Here is a 20,403-nt window from a genome sequence, read left to right as displayed (position 1 = left end):
ACTTTATTTTTGGTAAGCCGTATAATCTTGGTGGCCTGGCAGCAGAAGGTTTCAACGAGAACTGTTTGGTTTGATCAATTAATGCGGTTGAATCAGAAATGATGTTGTTAGGTTGTATGACGAGGCTGTTGGTGGGATCTCCTTTTATTTTTGTATAGCTGCCATCGTTGAGTAATTCTTGAATTTTGTTGTTATATTCGATTTTATCCATGATGACAGTGGCATTGCCCTTGTTGGCTGAGAGGATGACAATGTCATCCCTCTCATTGAAGACTTGGTTCATCAAGGACTAAACACTGAGGTACCCCCCCCCCCCCCCTGGTGAGACACTGCTTAACCAATACATACTTCACTTGGAACGGAACTTTCTACAAACAAACTGAGGACACCCCAATGGGCTCTCCCCTATCTCCGGTTGTAGCCAACATTTTCATGGAGAAATTTGAGACTGACGCCATCCAGACTGCCACTCTGTGCCCAACCTTATTGAAGAGGTACGTGGATGACACTTGTCATCTGGCCACATGGCCGCCATGCTCTAGACCAATTCCTCGACCACATCAATTCCATACACCCAGCTATCAGATTTACCATGGAAGTCGAAAAAGATGGCAAGCTACCTTTTTTGGATGTCCTAATAAAAAAGAGACCTGATTTTTCAATGAGCCACTCTGTCTACAGGAAAGCTACCCATACGGATGCTTACCTGAAATCGGATTCCCACCACCATCCACCCCAGGAGAATTCCCTCATCAAGACTCTGCACCATAGAGGCCAATGCATATCCGACCAGGAACACATAGCCAGTGAACTCAAGCACGTACACCAAGCTCTTAAGGCTAATGGTTACTCCGACTACACAATCCGCAAAGCTATCACTCCAACCATGAAGAAGGACCCTCTTGAGGAGACTTTCAAAACCATCACTTTACCCTACATTGCGGGGATCACAAAAAAGATCTCCAAAATCTTGAATAAACACAAGATCCAGGTCCAATTCAACACATTACATAAAATCCGTGATCTGGTTCCGTCTGTAAAAGATGTGTTTCCGGACATACAGTACCCTGGCGTCTACAAACTAAGTTGCCTCTGTGGTAGTAGTTACATTGGAGAAACCAAACGACATGTCTCGGACCGCATTCGCGAACACAAAGCAGACGTAAAACACGGTAGGACCAACACCTCGGCCCTGGCAGATCACTGTTATAATTCAGTAGGCTCACATGACATTGACTTCTCCAAGACAGAGGTTCTTTGCAAGCCATCTGGCTACCATGAGAGATTCGTTCATGAGGCTATCCACATGCACAAACACAGAGACAATTTCAACCGAGAAGATGGATTCTGAATTAGCAATCATTGGAAGGATTTGATAAACCATTTCGGGTCTTTATTGATTGTTCACGCTTACGGTGGCTTTCAAACCGCATCCATTATTTTCGTCTCCCCCCTCCTCTTTTCCGAACATAGATGGACTCGTCCATCTGAATAACTGCCAAATCTCTCTCTGTGGTGCTAACGTTAAAAAAAACCCGCCACTTTTTTCAAATTTTCTTGCTGTGGTTTTCACACCTGATGATGATTGCTTGTGTTGCAGTCGAAACGTCGTTAGAATTGTATTGTTTTATAATTTTATTATTTTGTTGTTTCCCTTCTACGTGACTTTACCTAAAGAACCAAGAATATGAATCCCTGCAGTCACGAAAGCTTTAAATCAAAATTTCTTGTGGTTGTTGTTGTTGTTTGACTTGCATCCGACTGGGATTTTTTGCACACAGCGTTGGTGTATAGTGCTTTTTTCAGGAATATTTCGCTGTTTTTTTCATGGATTTTCTGTTTGCACAGTCACATAGGCCCTTTAAGATGTCTTTCTTGTTCGTGTTTTAGTTTTTTTGTTTGTTGTGGTTGCACCCGATTCAAGAGCCGAATGGCTCACAGGGCTATACCAAAATAAATAAACTGAAAAATAAAAACTGAAACTTAATAAATAAGATCTGGTGCACAAGCCATCGAACATTAGATGTTAAGTTTGACCCAATGTAGAGATCACAGTGGTGAGTCCTATATGAGCAGTTCAATGTAAATCTTAAGGCCGAGTGATAGATGGAATCAAGCTTCTTCAGTACAGTACTTGGGGCTGATTTATACACGATATCACAGTAATCAAGTAGAGGCAGTATGGTAGCTTTTATCAATTCCAAACGGAACATTGGGGGGAAGCAGTGCTTGTGTTGTAACTAAAGGAGTTTGTTACTCAACAGCGACTATTCGTGTAACTATTCATATCCCTATTTAAACAACTGGTCATCAGATAACAGTGCAGTCTTACAACTCTTATCTCTCTCTGGCCAAATATATATTTATTTTAAGGCCACACACGCCGTGTTGCTTTTTGCTCATCGTGCCTTTGATGTTAAACACGTCATGGACAGACAAGGTGAGTGACTTACATACGTTATGGATTGCTGCAGGTGAAACAAGAACATTGATGAGACTAGAGAGTGGCAGGGTTAGATTACTTGGAGATGTAATGAGAAAATAAGAGACTGAGTATAAATGGGGTATGACGGGGAAAATGACAGTTACAGCAAGAAGCCAGGGGAGAGACAGCGAATAATGTTACATAAGCAACTTGAACAATTGGATGCAACTGAGAGGAGTAATACAATGCGAGTCAGTGTCTCAGTAGCAACCACAGACAGCTCAAGGGAACGAAGGCCATGATCGCCGGCGTCTTGGAGGAGCTTACGAGGGTAGAGAGAGCACCGACATTAAACCAAGCAACACAGACAACTGTGTCATTCATAACAGAGGTTTTTCTCAGATAGATCGCGTAAATATAAAGGTGTCGTTAAAACCACCGCCGCCTGACAGAGCCAATAGTAAGGTTGCCATTTAAACAAAACGTGCCAATTCGTTACTAGTTCAGCACTAATCGGTTGTGTGTTGAGGAGTCAAAACTTCCACAACATTTACAATTCGAATACCATGACGACCAGGTGAACCCTTCTATCCCCATGACGACCAGGTGAACCCTTCTAGCCCCATGACGACCAGGTGAGTCCTTCTAGCCCCATGACGACCAGGTGAGCCCTTCCAGCCCCATGACGACCAGGTGAGCCTTTCCAGCCCCATTACGACCAGGTGAGCCCTTCCAGCCCCATTACGACCAGGTGAGCCCTTCCAGCCCCATGACGACCAGGTGAGCCCTTCCAGCCCCATGACGACCAGGTGAGCCCTTCTAGCCCCATGACGACCAGGTGAGCCCTTCTAGCCCCATGATGACCAGGTGAGCCCTTCCAGCCCCATGACGACCAGGTGAGCCTTTCCAGCCCCATTACGACCAGGTGAGCCCTTCCAGCCCCATTACGACCAGGTGAGCCCTTCCAGCCCCATGACGACCAGGTGAGCCCTTCCAGCCCCATGACGACCAGGTGAGCCCTTCCAGCCCCATGACGACCAGGTGAGCCCTTCCAGCCCCATGATGACCAGGTGAGCCTTTCCAGCCCCATTACGACCAGGTGAGCCCTTCCAGCCCCATGACGACCAGGTGAATCCTTCCAGCCCTAAGACGACCAGGTGAGCCCTTCTAGCCCCATGACGACCAGGTGAGCCCTTCTAGCCCCATGACGACCAGGTGAACCCTTCTATCCCCATGACGACCAGGTGAGCCCTTCTAGCCCCATGACCAGGTGAACCCTTCTAGCCCCATGACGACCAGGTGAGCCCTTCTAGCCCCATGACGACCAGGTGAGCCCTTCTAGCCCCATGACGACCAGGTGAGCCCTTCTAGCCCCATGACGACCAGGTGAACCCTTCTAGCCCCATGACGACCAGGTGAGTCCTTCTAGCCCCATGACGACCAGGTGAGCCCTTCTAGCCCCATGACCAGGTGAGCCCTTCTAGCCCCATGACGACCAGGTGAGCCCTTCTAGCCCCATGACGACCAGGTGAGCCCTTCCAGCCCTAAGACAACCAGGTGAGCCCTTCTAGCCCCATGACGACCAGGTGAGCCCTTCCAACCCCATGACCAGGTGAGCCCTTCTAGCCCCATGACGACCAGGTGAGCCCTTCCAGCCCCATGACGACCAGGTGAACCCTTCTAGCCCCATGACGACCAGGTGAACCCTTCTAGCCCCATGACGACCAGGTGAGCCCTTCTAGCCGCATGACGACCAGGTGAGCCCTTCTAGCCGCATGACGACCAGGTGAGCCCTTCTAGCCCCACTACGACCAGGTGAGCCCTTCTAGCCCCATGACAACCAGGTGAGCCCTTCTAGCCCCATGACGACCAGGTAAGCCCTTCTAGCCCATGATGACCAGGTGAGCCCTTCTAGCCCCATTACGACCAGGTGAGCCCTTCCACAACATTTACAATTCGAGTACCGTGACGTTTCGCCCGGTAATTACAGCCAGCCTCGTCAGGCGACAGCCATGGAGTTGTGGAAAAATCCTCCTCCTGTTTCGGTCTTAAACAAAGGGATTACATGTGATGTCGTCACTTGTGAGCCAATCAGGCGCTTATTGGCATGTTTTACGCAATCTAACCCCCCCCCCCCCTACCCTATATTATTATAGTATTGGTCGCGAACGCCTATGTGTTAAACTGAACAACTGTGTTACAAGCAACATTGTTGCAGAGGGCATTTAAATGTTTGACTTCCGACTTGATGTCAGAATTAAGTCAGAAAATCCTGCGAGGTGGTTCAATGTTGAGGGCATGGGGAGTCTGCTTGCCAAGAAGGACCTCGGCTGTAGGAATATTTATCCATTTGTATAAACGTTTGCAGGAACCCTCAGATAAGATACAATCGGGCCACATAGCCCAAGTCCTGCACGTGAGGTAGTAGTTGGTGTGACATTAGAAGGGCCACTGCCTCAAATGTGGTCAGCTCTGTAGATTGTTATTCTTGTAAGGCCACAGGGTTGTGGACGAGTGTGTTGAGTTGTTGTTGTTGGCTGTGCTCGTGCACCACTGCAAGTGACGGACTGGGACTAAAAATCGACCCGGCCATTTATAAACACAATGGGCCCAAATTGTCGTGCCATCCTCATTGGTACCATTTGAGGCTGGGTCCAAAAAAGCGAATAGGCCCGTGAGGATGAATCTTTGGGGCTGCCAAATATGGAGACTTATTGCCAACTGGGAGCGTCAATAAGCAATGAAGCGTATACATTAGAGGTAATAAAGTATTCAGAAAAAAATACACTGATCACATTTGCAATTTCCCCACACAGAGCGGCCTACCGGCCCTTGGAATAGAGCGGCCCAGCGGGGCATTTCTCCTGCGGATTGCTGCCCTACGGCCAGTCCATAGCCTGACCACTGCCAACGCAGCAGCAACATTGCCAGAAGCACGTGGCTCTTTGAGCAGAGTCACGGCTGTTTGCAGGGCAAACACGCGCGGCCGCTGTTTGTTTGATGAAGAATCTCACTAAACACACAGACGAGACAATGATTAACAACGCCGAGACGAGATACCCCGGCGCCCTCACTCGGAGCGGAGCCCACACACACGCAGAGCGACCGCGGGTACGACGACGACGCGCCCCGTCTCGCCGTCAGCGCCTCGTCGCCACCGCAGGTGAGACGCGCACAGCCGAAGTCGACGACAGCAGCAGCAGCCTCTTCTTGTTCGGTGACAGTTCACGACCGATGCCGTCATAATCACCATCAATCCGGTGACCAAACATGGATCAACGATCTCCCCGGTCTCCAGAGTGACAACTCAAGTTGTGTACTCTGTAGCCGAGTACTATGTTTTTGTTTTACCAATTAAGGTACCACTGAGCTACGTATCTCTTTTGCCAGAAGCGACCTAGGTCACAAATGATAGCTCAACGAAGTGGCTTATCCGGTTTTTCCCTCCTAAATGTGGAGGGAAAAACCGGAGGACCCGGAAAAAAAATTCACGCAACCACGGGGAAAGAGACACGCACACTCCAAATATACAGCAGGCGTCAGGGTCGGCATCGAACCCACGACCTCCTGCATACCAGGCGAGGTAGTTAACATCTCCAACTGAACGCCCAGTGCACAGATGACACCGTGAGTAGAGCTGTGGTGGTGGTGACGATGGCCACAAGCGCAGCGGGGGCTGACCGTGAGAGAGAAACACCAAAATAAATCCATCACCTTGTTCGTCATTCGCTCTGAGTTGTAACAGGTGTTTAGTAGGCTGACGTTTAGTGCATTGGCCCTTCAGAATTGAGAGATTGAGGGGGGAGGCACAGGCGTTGGGTTATAGTTTGAGGTTACTTTTTATACTGTGGGGTTCACGAGCAAAAAAACCCTGTAAACAGTACGGTGCGAAAGAAGTTCAACATACATTATCTTGTGCATGATGATGGAATCAGCAGCGATACGTTCAGGCGCTAAGTTCCAATGTCGAGGTCTGCTGTCCACGTCGAGAGGACTTCAGGAGAGAGTTGGTGTAGGTGTGCTGGTCCTCCTCCGTTGAAGGAGCACAGACAACAGTGGTTTACTATATAGTCCATAGTCTGGTTGGCATGGCCACACTCACAAAGCATGAACTGATGGTACCTCGAGAGTTTTCGCTCAGCAGACTTTGAGTAGTAAACACATTATATGGAACAATGCAACGGTATGGAGTCTGTTACTGGTAGGAACGAAGTTGTAAACTGAGTGTACCAGCCTGCAATAGATTAATGTGTCCGTCCGTCCGTCCGTCAACTTTCAATACTTTAACGAAGTGAAATCTCGTGCTGTTGGGTGTAAAAATTCCAATGTTCCTACCAGCCCACCCTGCAGGGACCTGTTTTCTCCAATTATTCATTCGACCTGGGAAGGCCCAGGATTGTCGATACTTCGGTTATTCCTCCAAAGAAAGCCTCACCAAGTTCCGGGGTTCGTTTTCAGGATGTGCTGCCAGGTTTTCGCAGCATCAGGAGGGGGTGATGATGTTTCTGTAATCCCACGTGAGTGATTCGCAGTGTAATTCTCCAGCATTGGACTATTTTTTGTCGAAATTTGTTTTCATTGAGGCAACGTGCGGGGCCCCGTTACATCGCGTTGTGACGCACGTGCCCACACCGTCAACATCAACTGAACCGGGAAAGGCCCCTCAGCCGACCCACCAGCGTTGGGATATTTTAATGTTATACAGAGGCTCTCACGTCCAATATCGTGATTCATGGTTTATTTATTGGTTATGCGCCGTGAAGGTATACTGATGCCCTTTTTAAGTATTTCCGAAACTCGCGAATCCAGAACTCGCGCATAGTCGATGGGTTTACTGTACGCAGTTAGGTACGCTAACCGCTGTGCCACCGCTCCCCACTGATAGCAGCAGACGCAGCGATAACGTGTCCACTGCGCTCCAGTGTCACCAGGGTCATGGACTCTTTCTCCGGCAGCCTGGGTCATTGTCAACATTGCGCAGCGTCCCGCGATAAAGTTCAACAACAGAAACACCGGTACCAGATCAAGGTCACTCGTCAGTTCCTGCCACCTGGACACGGCCGGTCAATATCTCAGCCTGCCCAGGTCGAGAGTGGACCGACTCAGGGCACCACAATGAGAAAATATTTTTTAATTGACCAAATCTCGAACAGGCGGCAACTATGGGGGGGGGGGGGGGGGGCGGATTTGGCAGCGTAATGTGACGCATGGGGGGGGGGGGGCAGCCACAAGGTGGTCCCCGAATCAGCAAGATAAACAAGTACAACAAAAAATATTCCAACAATGAACTATAATTGCCAAAGAAAAAAACATTGTTACGGATGAAAAAAAAATATTCTAAAAATACACAAAGCGTAAAATCTCGTAGCGCTACTGTTGGTGTTTGTTACTGAACACCACCACGCTTGTTTGCTAACTGAAATGCGCATGAAAGCAAGATGCACGATAACTTAATTGTGAGCATTGTAATCTTTAAATGTTTTTATTAATCCTGTCATTGTGAGACGATCTTCCTCTAAACCCAAAACACGGTGCCACTAAAATACTAAAATAATATGTACAGTTATAGCCTAACATAGTATTGTGTACCAGGGGGTTAAAAACCATCCGTAGATATTTCAATAAAAGTGAATCGGGAGAAAATAGATGGGAGGGGGCCACAGTCGAATCTTGCAGAGCCACGCCGTTGTAATAGGTCGCTGCGCTGCGGTACAATAAATGGATACAACTGACCTCGGTTTAACACGTAGTAGTAGGAGGAGGAGGCTTTCGCGACGAATATTATTCATAATAGAGGCTTTTGGGTCAGATCACGTAAATATAAATGTATCGTTAAACCCGGCACCACCTGGCACAGCCAATTAGTAAGGTTTGTCACGTAAACAGAACAATTTGTTACCGGTACATCACACCGGTGTGTTGGAGAGTAACGAATTGGCATGTTCTGTTTACGTGACAAACCTTACTCATTGACCTCGACTCACAGTCCACAATGACCACGTGGGCAAAGACACGCCCCCCTTCGACCAACACCACGCCTACTTTCTTTCACGTGGTGGGAGGGGGGGGGGAAATTTTCTGATAGGATGATTGTCTGGTGCTTGATTCTATCGCTCCATTCCAGCGTCGACCCTCCCCGGAGTGCCAAGGCAGTCATCGTCTTCGTCGTCGCTGCCGTACAGCGCAGCCACCCGCCAGGGCAACACATGGCCCCGACCGGGGGCTGGGCGGGCACCGTGGGGGGCCTTGCCGGCGGAGGGCCCCCCCCCATCCTCGGGTGGCTGCTGCTGCTGCTGCTCGCCGCGGGTCCGGCCGCCAGCCAGCTCATGGCGGCCGCGGCTGAGAGCGAGGAGGCCCCAGAAGCCAAGTGCAAGCGGCCTCCGGTTTGGTCGTTAGGTGGTGGCGGCGCAATGCCAATGAGGGAGCGGCTGGGCAGCGTGGTGGTGCTGGCGCTGCTCAAGGCCAGCTGATACTTCTGCTTGAAGCAGGCACGGAGGTAAACTTAAACATTTTTTTTTATTTAAAGCTTTCGTGACTGCAGGGATTCATATTCTTGGTTCTTTCGGTAAAGTCACGTAGAAGGGAAACAATAAAATAATAAAAATATAAAACAATAAAAGTCTCACGACATTTCGACTGCAACACAAGCAATCATCATCAGGTGTGAAAACCACAGCAAGAAAATTTGAAAAAAAGTAATTTTTATTGTTTTATATTTTTATTATTTTATTGTTTCTCTCCTACGTGACTTTACCAAAAGAACCAATAATATTAAACATTTTTGTTTATTGTACCAGGTAAGGTACCACTGAGCTACGTAGAAGCGACCTGGAAGTGGCGGCTTATCATGTGGACATGTATATCAGCCAAATACTCCTAAATGCATGTTTTCTAAATGTGGAGGCAAAAACCCGGAGTACCCGGAGAAAAATCCACGAGACCACAGGGAGAGAGACACGCACACTCCAAATATACAGCAGGCGTCGTCAGGGTCGGGATCGGAATGCGACTCGTCCTCCCCCATACCAGGTGAGGTAGTTAGCATCTCTTAGACACTGTGGCGACAGGGGACCAACGTGACCAAGCTAGCGGGCACTTCTGGGATTCCGGTCGAGCCGTACCAGACACGAGCCATTGCGCAGAGGTTTCCTGTTTCGGTTCAATTAATCAAACTTTATTTTGATTTAAAGCTTTCGTGACTGCAGGGATTCGTATTCTTGGTTTTTTCGGTAACGTCACGAAGGTAAACAATAAAATAAATAAAAATATAAAACAATAAAATTCTCACGACGTTTCGACTGCAACACAAGCAATCATCATCAAGAAAATTTCAAATTTTCTTGCTGTGGTTTTCACACCTGATGATGATTGCTTGTGTTGCAGTCGAAACGTCGTGAGAATGTTATTGTTTCCCTTCTACGTGACTTTACCGAAAGAACCAAGAATACAAACTTTATTTGTTTAAGGTGCCTTCCTCACTTGAAACCAATGCCCCTAAATATATATTATCCTCCATTAAAACTTACAAACTATGCAATTCAATATTAAGTAGGTCAATCTACAACAGTACATGTTGTGACATTTAGTCAAATCTTGACTTAAAGCTTTTGTGACTGCAGGAATTAATATTCTTTGGGTCTTTCAGTAAAGTCACATAGATAGGTTCAAAGAAAATAACAAAAACTATGACGTTTTGATCGCAACACAAGCGGTCGTCATCAGGAAAAGGGGGTTACCAAAAAGATTTCCAAAATCATGAGCATACACAAGATCCAGGTTCGATTTAACACAGTACATAAAATTAGTGATCTTATCCCATCTGTGAAGGATGTGATCCCTGACATGCAATACCCCGGCATCTACAAACTAAGCTGTGTCTGCGGCACTCTCATGCCTTTGGATTACACTCCCGTGCTCACATGTCCTTTGGATTGCACTCTCATGCCTTTGGATTGCACCACTCTTCATTCTTACATTAACATGCTAATCTCTCACATTAACATAGCCACTTCTGTGCCCTCGTCGAGGAGGCCGCTCTCCGTTCTTACAGTTACATGCTAATTTATCAGATTAACATCACTATCCCCGCCCACTTCTTTATACCCTTGGGCTACACCCATTTCAAACCTTTTAAAACAGTTTGCCTTAGCAGCAGATTATATTTTCCCACCTGATGACGGACGCTTGTGCTGCACCCGAAACGTCGTGATTTATTTTATTTTATACCTACGTGACTTTACCAAAAGAACCAAAAAGTATTAACAGGTTAAATTTCTCACACCAACAGAGCCACCACCATGCTCCGACCTCGACGTGGCGGTGGCTCTGCGATCTTACATTAACATGCTAATATCTCACATTAGCACGCTCGCCATGGAGGCCGCTCTCCGATATTACATTAACATGCTAATTTTTACCTGGCAGTCCTTTAATTGGTGGAAACCCACCACCAGCGCCGTTGCTGCCCATCACTTACATTAACATTAGCTGCTCCGCCCATGCTGCTGACACTTGGGCTACGCCCATTTTAAACCTTTATAAACAGTTTTCCTTTTGAGGCTAATCCCCTTTTCCTGATGACGTCCGCTTGTGTTGCGATCGAAACGTCGTAGTTTTTGTTATTTTCTTTGAACCTATCTACGTGGCTTTACCGAAAGACCCAAAGAATAACAGTCAGTTTACATCTGTTAATTTCAGCGGAAACAGGTACAGGTTTGAAGCTCTTGCTTAAGAGATTGTGACAGCCTCCACTGGGAGAAGATTTTTTACACTGGAATCCATCCGGACACAACCCAGACACAACCTGGACACAACCTGCACACAACACAGACACAACCTGGACACAACTTGGACACCAACTGGACACAACCCGCACACAACCTGGACACAACCCAGACACAACCCAGACACAACCTGCACACAACCTGGACACAATCTGGACACAACATGGACACGTTAACACAACCTGGACACGACCTGCACACAACCCATACACAACCAGGATACAACCTGGAAAACCATACCGCGTGACCACCGGGTGGTTTTAGAATCAGACTCCGTTTTAACCTCACTCATACCGCAATAGCTGTTTGCTCTTCTTGTAAGTGGAGGCTGGTCGTGTCTCGCGGCTAGCTTGACCGCAACATCGGAAGATTGAGTTCACTCTTGGGGGGTGGCCAGCGGGACCCTTCACCCTAAATGCCTGTGACCCTCCCAGTGCCTCTCGTCTTGTTCTTCTTCCGTCGTATGGTGGGGAGGAAGAGATGAGCAAAGCGTAGCTTGACACATCTCCCATCGGCCATCAGCCACAAGGCCCCCTTCTGTGAGCCCCAACCGGTTTCCACATTCAAGTGTCTCATCAGCACAAAGGCAGGATGGCTGATGGGATGTATATTTTTTTTCAAGTTTTATGTGGAGGGATGGATACGTAAAGCGGCATTGCCCGCTTCTTTATGTTATTTGTATACTCCACAATGCCGCTCATGGTTATTAGGGACAGCTTATAGATGGATGGCATTTATGCACTGCCCTCTGCTGCCTCTAATGAGCACACACACAATGCAATCACACATGCCAAAACGTGTTTGCTATGTACGTGTTTGTTATGCGCGTGTTTGATATCGTGTGTTTGCTACGCACGTTTGCTACGTGTTTGCTATGTGCATGTTTGCTATGCGCGTGTTTGCTAGCGCATTTGCTACATGTTTGTTATGCGCGTGTTTGCTATGTGCGTTTGCTTTGTGCGTGGTTGCTATGCGCGTGGCTGCTATGCGCATGTTTGCTACGCACGTGTACGCTAGGTACGTGTTTGCTACTCACGTGTTTGCTACGCACGTTTGCTATGCGCGTGTTTGCTATGCATGCGCGTGTTTGCCATGCACATTTGCTATGTGCGTGTTTGCGGATGTGCATGTGTTTGCTATGTATATTTGCTATGCGCGTTTACTATGCGCATTTACCATGCGCGTTTACTATGCATGTGCTTGCTATGCGCGCTTTTGGTGCGCTCGTTTGCTAGGCGCACGTTTTCTATGCGCGTGTTTGCTACGCGCACGTTTGATATGTCCATGTCCGTGTCAGTCGACGCCCTGAACACCCTTTGGGGCCGGGCCGTGGCTCAGCGGTAGCGAGCTCGCTGCTTTTTGCAGAGATTCACTGTACGAATCCAGTGGCCACCATGATTAGCGCTACGGGTGCAATAGCCATTATTACAATAATAATAACAGCCATCATTATTATTACAATAATAATAATAGCACTCCTGGACATCTTCTTCACTCGCAGTGGACGTCACAGATCCCCGTGACCCTTATTCGCAAGAGGAGACCATCGCGTGCCTGCGTAAGGGTCACAGATTTCGCCATTTTAAAAATTACGCAACTAAATTACTCCATTGGGATGAACCACCCAACGGCAGACTCATGCCCCCGGCTCGCTCGATTCCTTGCCCGGTTGAACAAAATAAACTGGGACCCTTGCAAAACGAGGCATTTCATCTCAGGATTATCCAGGAGAAATGTTCCTCATCAGACGCTTGCAGCTTGGGCCACTTTTTTCACCGCAGCCTGAAGGAGCTGCGGGCCCACCTGTGGAAGGAGGGCCTGCGGGGCATCCACTACCTCATCGTCAACGACAACAGCTCCGCCTCGCTGGCGCGCTACGAGCATCTGAAGGCCCAGGTGCCACCCGCCATCCCCGTGCTGCAACACGCGCCCAACGACACGGACGTGTGGAGCACGCTCGGTGGCACCAAGGACGACTTCTTCATCTACGACCGGTGAGCGAGCATGCGAGAGACACGGGGGCCACGGGTGGATGTATGGGGGGCATAGTAGGGCACGGAGAGCCACGGGGGGGGCACAGAGAGATACGGTGGGGGGGGGGGGGCACTGAGAGACGGGGGGGGGTGCACGGGATGCCATGGGGGGCACAGAGAGGCACGGTGGGGCATGGGGGGAAGGGGCACGGGGGATACGCAGGCCCAGTCCTCCGAGCCGCACGGGGTCACAAACCATTGAATTGACCCAGACTATTAAAAATAAGAATAGATTTGACCATTAATGGCAATAAAATAGGTATATTCTTGGTTATTTCGGTAAAGTCACATAAATAGAAAACAAAACAAACAAAAAACCCACGACGTTTCGGGGTTTTTTTGCTTTTATTACTGATTTTTTGTTTTCTATTTACGTGACTTTACCGAAAGAACCAAGAATATGAATTCCTGCAGTCACGAAAGTTTTAAGTCTAAAAAAAAGTAGGTGTTAATATGTTCAAACATCAAATACTGTAGATACCTTTTGGAAGCGTAAAACCTATTCCTATTTTTTTATTTAAAGCTTTCGTAACTGCAGGGATTCATATTCTTGGTTCTTTCGGTAAAGTCACGTAAAAGGGAAACAATAAAATAATCAAAATATAAAACAAGCAACACAAGCAATCATCATCAGGTGTGAAAACCACAGCAAGAAAATTTGAAATTTTCTTGATGATTGCTTGTGTTGCAGTCGAAACGTCGTGAGAATTTGATTGTTTTATATTTGTATTATTTTATTTTTCCCTTCTACGTGACTTTACCGAAAGAACCAAGAATACTATTCCAATTTGTCATACATTGATACTGGCAAAAAGGTCCCATAGATATAACCAGAGCAGGCTGTGGAGCAAAGCTGACCGAGTCTATGCACCCGGCCAGACCTGGTCCATGGGTCAAGACTCAGACTATGGACCCAGGGCGTGAGTCCACACCACATCATGTCCTTTTGCCCAGACTAGACCCAGACCCAGTCCAGCGGGATCTTTTTCTGGTTAGCACATTGTACTGTAAACCTGGTGACCAGAGTTCAATTTCCGGCCATGGCTAAAATCAGCAGCGAGTGACATCTCAACAGCACTGAACAACTTTGGTGAAGTATGGCCAAACAATCCTCATGACTGAAAGCCATGGGAAGGCCTTTATCTGGCAATGGATTGAGAATGGGATGTGCATTAACATTACATTTTTGGACTAAATCAGGCCCAGTAAACTTGTGCCTCCTCGGTGTAAATATCTGTGGTGGCCTCTGCAGCAACCGGGTAATTGACACCCCGGCTCCCAGAGGTAGTCAAGTCAGACAGCCTCTGGGATGGCTCCAGCAGCACAGACCAAATCCCCCGGCGTTGTGTTTAGTCAGCCTTGGTCTCGCATCACAACTCAGAAGCATCCTGAAATTAGGTTTCTCAACACACCGGTTACCAGATCTCTGTGCAAAATTAATTCCTTGCTTCTACCCCCGAAGACCAGACGCCAATCCCCAGACTGTCCACGTCCAACCCGGACAGGTGGCCAATACCCCAGGGTCACGCAGAGGCCATCGAGCTCGAGGCCAGTGAAGCTGTCTTTTGGGTGATGTCGATGTTGTTGTCGTGGCACACGCAGATGTGGCCGGCTCGTGGCCAAGGTGGGGCTGCCCTTGAGCATCCTGGCCTTCCCGTACGTGGATGAGGCTGTGCGGCGCGCGTACTTCACGCTGGACGTGTGCGGGCCATGCAACGAGACGATGAAATACAACACGGTGCGTTTCGGCAGCGCGCACTCACGTGGGGGCGACCCCGGCGACCCGAGTTCGATTCCTGCTCCCGACTAATAACAGTGGCGAAAATTTGAACCGAACTTGGGTTCTCAGCCTTTAATGAGTACCTGGTTCGGTGTGTAAACGTGGGCACTTTGGAGACAAAGGCGGCAGGGTGTGGTGCTGGTCAACCACCTCCTCGCGTGCCATTCCGGCCTTCATAGGTGCTCGCTTAACAGCACTTGTTCCTCCAGTCTGTTACACGGGGGATCTTTGCTTTGGGGGGAGGGGGGGGGTGGTGCTTTGATAAGGCGACCACTGGTTACTGTTGATGAACCCTGTCCCAACTTGACACCAAGTACGCACACATACCGTGAGTGTGCGTGCCGTGCATAACCACATGCCTCTACCTGCAACTTAAGCACTGGAGATAAGCCCCGGACAACTGCAGCTTGAATTAAGCCAAGCTTAGTTTTAATGCGTGGGCATCCGAGACCAATATGATTCGTAACCGATCTTCGGGTCGAATCGCCGCAAAAGCGAAATTGCATGTCATAAACCCTCCTGCACCCGACACAGCAAGATCAACGACGTTGTCACGCGATGACCAAACATGCCGGTTGCTGGCTGCCCCAGCAACCCCAGTGGTGGCATTGCTGGAGAGTGATTCCCAACGTGGTGCACACCAGGGTGCGGACGTGGCGCTCCGACCGACGGCCGACATCGTCAGGCAGTCGCTACAATTGTCAAAGTGTCCTCCAGTCTCAGGCCCTAAATTTGGTGGTGAAATTTCAATACAAAAAATAATCAATTATGAAGCCCTGGTTTCACCAACCGTAAATTTGAAAAAAAATTGTTCCGGCAGAATTAGTTTTTTGGAATGTTTTCCATAACCAATTATTGTATTTTTACTTCATTCTATTTTTTTACCAGCTAAGGCCCACCGAGCTATATAGCTCTTTTTCACAAATGATAGCTCAACGAAGTGGCTTATCATGTGGAAATTTATAGCAGCAAAATACTCTGAACGCATGTTGAATTCCTCTTGCGCTGCTCCGCAGACGGTGAATGGCAGCGCGCCATGGGAGGAGGATCTGGAAGCGGCACAGAACGGCAAGGCGGCGGCAGCGCCCACCGCAGCCCCACTACCGCTGGGCGGCACGCGGGTGCTGCTGCTGCCCAACCTGCAGGGTCAACGCTCAAACTCCAGGCAGCAGCAGCACAGCCTGCATCACCACCACATGCCGGATGAAAAACCAGATCCGGATAAATTAATTCTGGATTAGCACTTAGCATTCCACTCACCGGCTCACTCACAAGCTCTCTCAACCCCACCCACTATTTCGCTGACCGATGCATTAAATTAGCCACCTCTCTCACTCGTTAAACTTAGCAAATCATCAACCTACTATTAGACTCACACAAGTTAATGAACTCGCTCACACCCACCAATTCAGACTTACCCACCAATTGACTGAGCCTTTCACTCATCGACTCACTCCCTTGCCAACCAATTCACAACTCTCACCGACTTACCCACTTATTTGCTTGTAACATTAGTCTTTAGTCTCCACCTGCTTCTGGGACTCTTTAAGACCTTGAAGCTACAAGGCCCTAACGGTAAAGTGCAAGGCAGGGTTGATTAAGATGAGACGTGGGTGTACGAACGCACCTATTCTGCAGTGGATCCGCGTTGAGTTTTAATGCGCAGGTTCAAACACGTCCAGAAACTCTTAATGCCACAGCCAAGCCGCACCGTGCGCAATCACGGAACAAACATAGAACTGTGACGAGCAGGGACACGCGCGCGCCATCACCGGTAATGGTCGGCAGCTTCGTTGAAGTGGCTTCGCAAAAAACGGGGTGCTGGTGTTCTCACGGGGTCGACCGAGGAACGCTCGGGTCGCTGAGTTCCTTCCCGCTCGTTGCTTCGATGACGACTGCAGCCAAACCCAGTCTCCTGGAGGCTGCAGCCTGAAGCTTGCAAAGGCAACTTGTTTCGGGGGAAGGGCAGCCGACACCCGCATCTGCCGACGAGCCCTCCGCGCTTCGCGTGCCGTGTTCATGAAGGAGCTTGTGGGTAAAAAGCCACCACTCGCCCAGAGGCAGCCACAGTTGCGTCCGCGGGGATCGTGCGGGGCGAGGCAGAGGAGAAAGCGGCGTCCGAGAGCGACGCTCGTTAATCCCCGGGTGAGATGGAAGCCCCCATGCAAATAAAGCTACCGCGAATGAACGAGGCCTTGCGTCCCCATTGCAATGGCATTGCGGCGCACGTCACTTACGAGCGCCGCTCTGGCCACACCGCTAGCGCAGTGATAGGGTCCATATCACCTTTTCCACCGTCGACCAAAGCCTGCCAAGATATCTCAGTCAGTCTAAGCCTGTCAATATTGTGCACTATACCATCGTGAAGCTTTACACAGAGTAATGGTACCAGATCTCTGTGCGAATCAATTACTGCCACCCAAACAAAGGCTCACATTCCCGCACTGTCTGGGTCGAACGCGGACAGGTGGCAACCGTGGAGGGGATGGGTAATCATTGTGTGGGAGTCGATGAGTGGGTGCGTGAATGGGTGAGTGAACGAGTGACTGGGTGCATGAGAGGGATAGGGTTGCCACTTTTCCCCACAGGCATTTCTCAGTCGGCCTTGGTCTGTTATCCTGCAATAGAGTTCAGTGCAATACCGGTACCAGATCTCAGTACACATCGAGTCCTGCCACCCAACCCAGATGCCAATTCCCAGACAGGCGGCAACTGGACTCGCGAGCGCCCACGTTCCAGAGGGAGTGGCGACCCAACGCCGCTGCCTTGTGGGAGAAACCGCAAGGCGCAAGGGGCGAGTCGACTCCTGACAGATTTACCGAACCTACGCTCGCTCGCCGCTCGGCACACAAATCCGCAATGCTGGCACCGTGTGCTCTCTAGAACACACATGCCGAGACGTCTCAAACACATGCCTGGAACTGTATAAGACGGATGAGTAGTTTACTACACGCACAGCTTGTACTCTAGAACACAAAGTCTCAACCTCTTGCACTGCACGGGACTCACATAAGCTTGCTCAATTCTTCTTAGGACACCAAACCAAAATAATCATTTTTATTTTACCAGGTAAGGCCCTCTGAGCTATAAAGCTCTTTTTCAGAAGCGATATCATGTGGAAATGTATAGCAGCCAAGTACTCGAAACGCGTGATGTTAATTCCGAATGTGGATCGAAAAACCGGAGGACCCGCAGAAAAATGTACGCGACAACGGAGAGACGCAAACTCCAAATATACATGTATCATACTCTCTGGTTCTTTTTGTAAAGTCACGTAGGTATAAAATAAATCACGACGTTTCGATCGCAACACAAGCGACCGTAATCAGGTGGAACAGATACAGCAGGAGAACTGCTGACATAGGAGAAAGAGCTGCTGCAACAAGAGTTTATATTGCATTTTGGTGGGCTCAACCTAAGGGTAAGTGGGCGGAGCTAGGCCTCATCTACACACACACACCATTCTTACAACACACCCCTTGTAAAGCAGGCCTCGTCTACACATACACATACATGCATCATGGTCAGGATCAAACCCACGACCTGCATACCAGGCGAGGTGGTTACAATCCCACCGCCACGGGTGAGTGGGGGCTGACTGCTGCCGTACTGCTCTGCGACCAATGGGGAGGGGAGGGTGCGAGGTGAGGGGTGGATCGGCCACTGAACGGCATGGAGGAGAGCTCCTCTGTCCTCGCTTAAGAAGAGTGAGGCTCTTCTAATGACGAAAATACCGCCACACACTTGCTGGGACTTTGCCAGGGAATACTTGAACACACACCTTGTAAAGCAGGCCTCGTCTATACACAGTTCTTACACACACCTTGTAAAGCAGGCCTCGTCTATACACAGTTCTTACACACACCTTGTAAAGCAGGCCTCGTCTATACACAGTTCTTACACACACCTTGTAAAGCTGGCCTCGTCTATACACAGTTCTTACACACACCTTGTAAAGCAGGCCTCGTCTATACACAGTTCTTACACACACCTTGTAAAGCAGGCCTCGTCTATACACAGTTCTTACACACCTTGTAAAGCAGGCCTCGTCTACACACAGTTCTTACACACACCTTGTAAAGCAGGCCTCGTCTACACACATACACAGTTCTTACACATACCTTGTAAAGCAGGCCTCGTCTATACACAGTTCTTACACACCTTGTAAAGCAGGCCTCGTCTATACACAGTTCTTACACACACCTTGTAAAGCAGGCTTCGTCTACATACACACAGTTCTTACACACACCTTGTAAAGCAGGCCTCGTCTATACACAGTTCTTACACAGACCTTGTAAAGCAGGCCTCGTCTATACACAGTTCTTACACACACCTTGTAAAGCAGGCCTCGTCTATACACAGTTCTTACACACACCTTGTAAAGCAGGCCTCGTCTATACACAGTTCTTACACACACCTTGTAAAGCAGGCTTCGTCTATACACAGTTCTTACACACACCTTGTAAAGCAGGCCTCGTCTACACACACAGTTCTTACACACACCTTGTAAAGCAGGCCTCGTCTATACACAGTTCTTACACACACCTTGTAAAGCAGGCCTCGTCTATACACAGTTCTTACACACACCTTGTAAAGCAGGCTTCGTCTATACACAGTTCTTACACACACCTTGTAAAGCAGGCTTCGTCTACATACACAGTTCTTACACACACCTTGTAAAGCTGGCCTCGTCTATACACAGTTCTTACACACACCTTCTAAAGCAGGCCTCGTCTATACACAGTTATTACACACACCTTATAAAGCAGGCCTCGTCTATACACAGTTCTTACACACACCTTGTAAAGCAGGCCTCGTCTATACACAGTTATTACACACACCTTATAAAGCAGGCCTCGTCTATACACAGGTCTTACACACACCTTGTAAAGCAGGCCTCGTCTACACAAATACACAGTTCTTACACACACCTTGTAAAGCAGGCCTCGTCTATACACAGTTCTTACAACACACCTTGTAAAGCAGGCCTCGTCTATACACAGTTCTTACACACACCTTGTAAAGCAGGCCTCGTCTACACACAGTTCTTACAACACACCCCTTTTAGAGCAGGCCTAGTCTACACACACACATACACACAGGTCTAAGAACACACACCTTGTACTCGATAACATGCAGGCCTCGCCTACAACACGCACACCGAGTACTCTAGTCCTGTGCTTCTCAACCAGTGTGCTGTGGCACATTCATGGGTGTGCCGCGCTATATTCGGAACGAGCAGGAAGTACCCGGCGTTGCCCGGGGGAAAAATATATTTCAGAACTTCTCAAAAGGTAACAAATAACATACATATGTAGTGAGTCCAACTGAGTCGCAGACGTTGTCTTGGGAGCAACACTATTTATTCAGTAACTCAACTCA

The 20,403-nt window shown here is 48.7% G+C and overlaps 1 protein-coding gene and 1 long non-coding RNA gene across 2 annotated transcripts; one reads left to right on the top strand and one right to left on the bottom strand.

The window, feature by feature from the left end:
- Nucleotides 1-5,464: 5,464 nt before the first annotated feature.
- Nucleotides 5,465-17,209, top strand: LOC116948982 (selenoprotein P-like). The gene is made up of 5 exons (XM_032966317.2): nt 5,465-5,588; nt 8,550-8,921; nt 12,990-13,202; nt 14,844-14,979; nt 16,038-17,209. Exons 2-5 carry the CDS (start codon nt 8,632-8,634, stop codon nt 16,260-16,262), a joined length of 864 nt encoding a protein of 287 aa, XP_032822208.1. The 5' UTR covers nt 5,465-5,588; nt 8,550-8,631; the 3' UTR covers nt 16,263-17,209.
- Nucleotides 16,754-20,318, bottom strand: LOC142929846 (uncharacterized). The gene is made up of 2 exons (XR_012946004.1): nt 19,996-20,318; nt 16,754-19,952 (listed from the first exon to the last, which is right to left on the bottom strand). It is a non-coding gene; the product is annotated as an uncharacterized LOC142929846 (long non-coding RNA).
- Nucleotides 20,319-20,403: the final 85 nt, after the last annotated feature.

Source organism: Petromyzon marinus, chromosome 35, assembly GCF_048934315.1.
Source record: "Petromyzon marinus isolate PM22_M1 ecotype Great Lakes invasive population chromosome 35, UKy_Petmar_22M1.pri1.0, whole genome shotgun sequence".
NCBI lineage: Eukaryota > Metazoa > Chordata > Hyperoartia > Petromyzontiformes > Petromyzontidae > Petromyzon > Petromyzon marinus.
The sequence above is the reverse complement of the archived record's forward strand: the minus strand, read 5'-3'. Positions and strand labels throughout refer to the sequence as shown.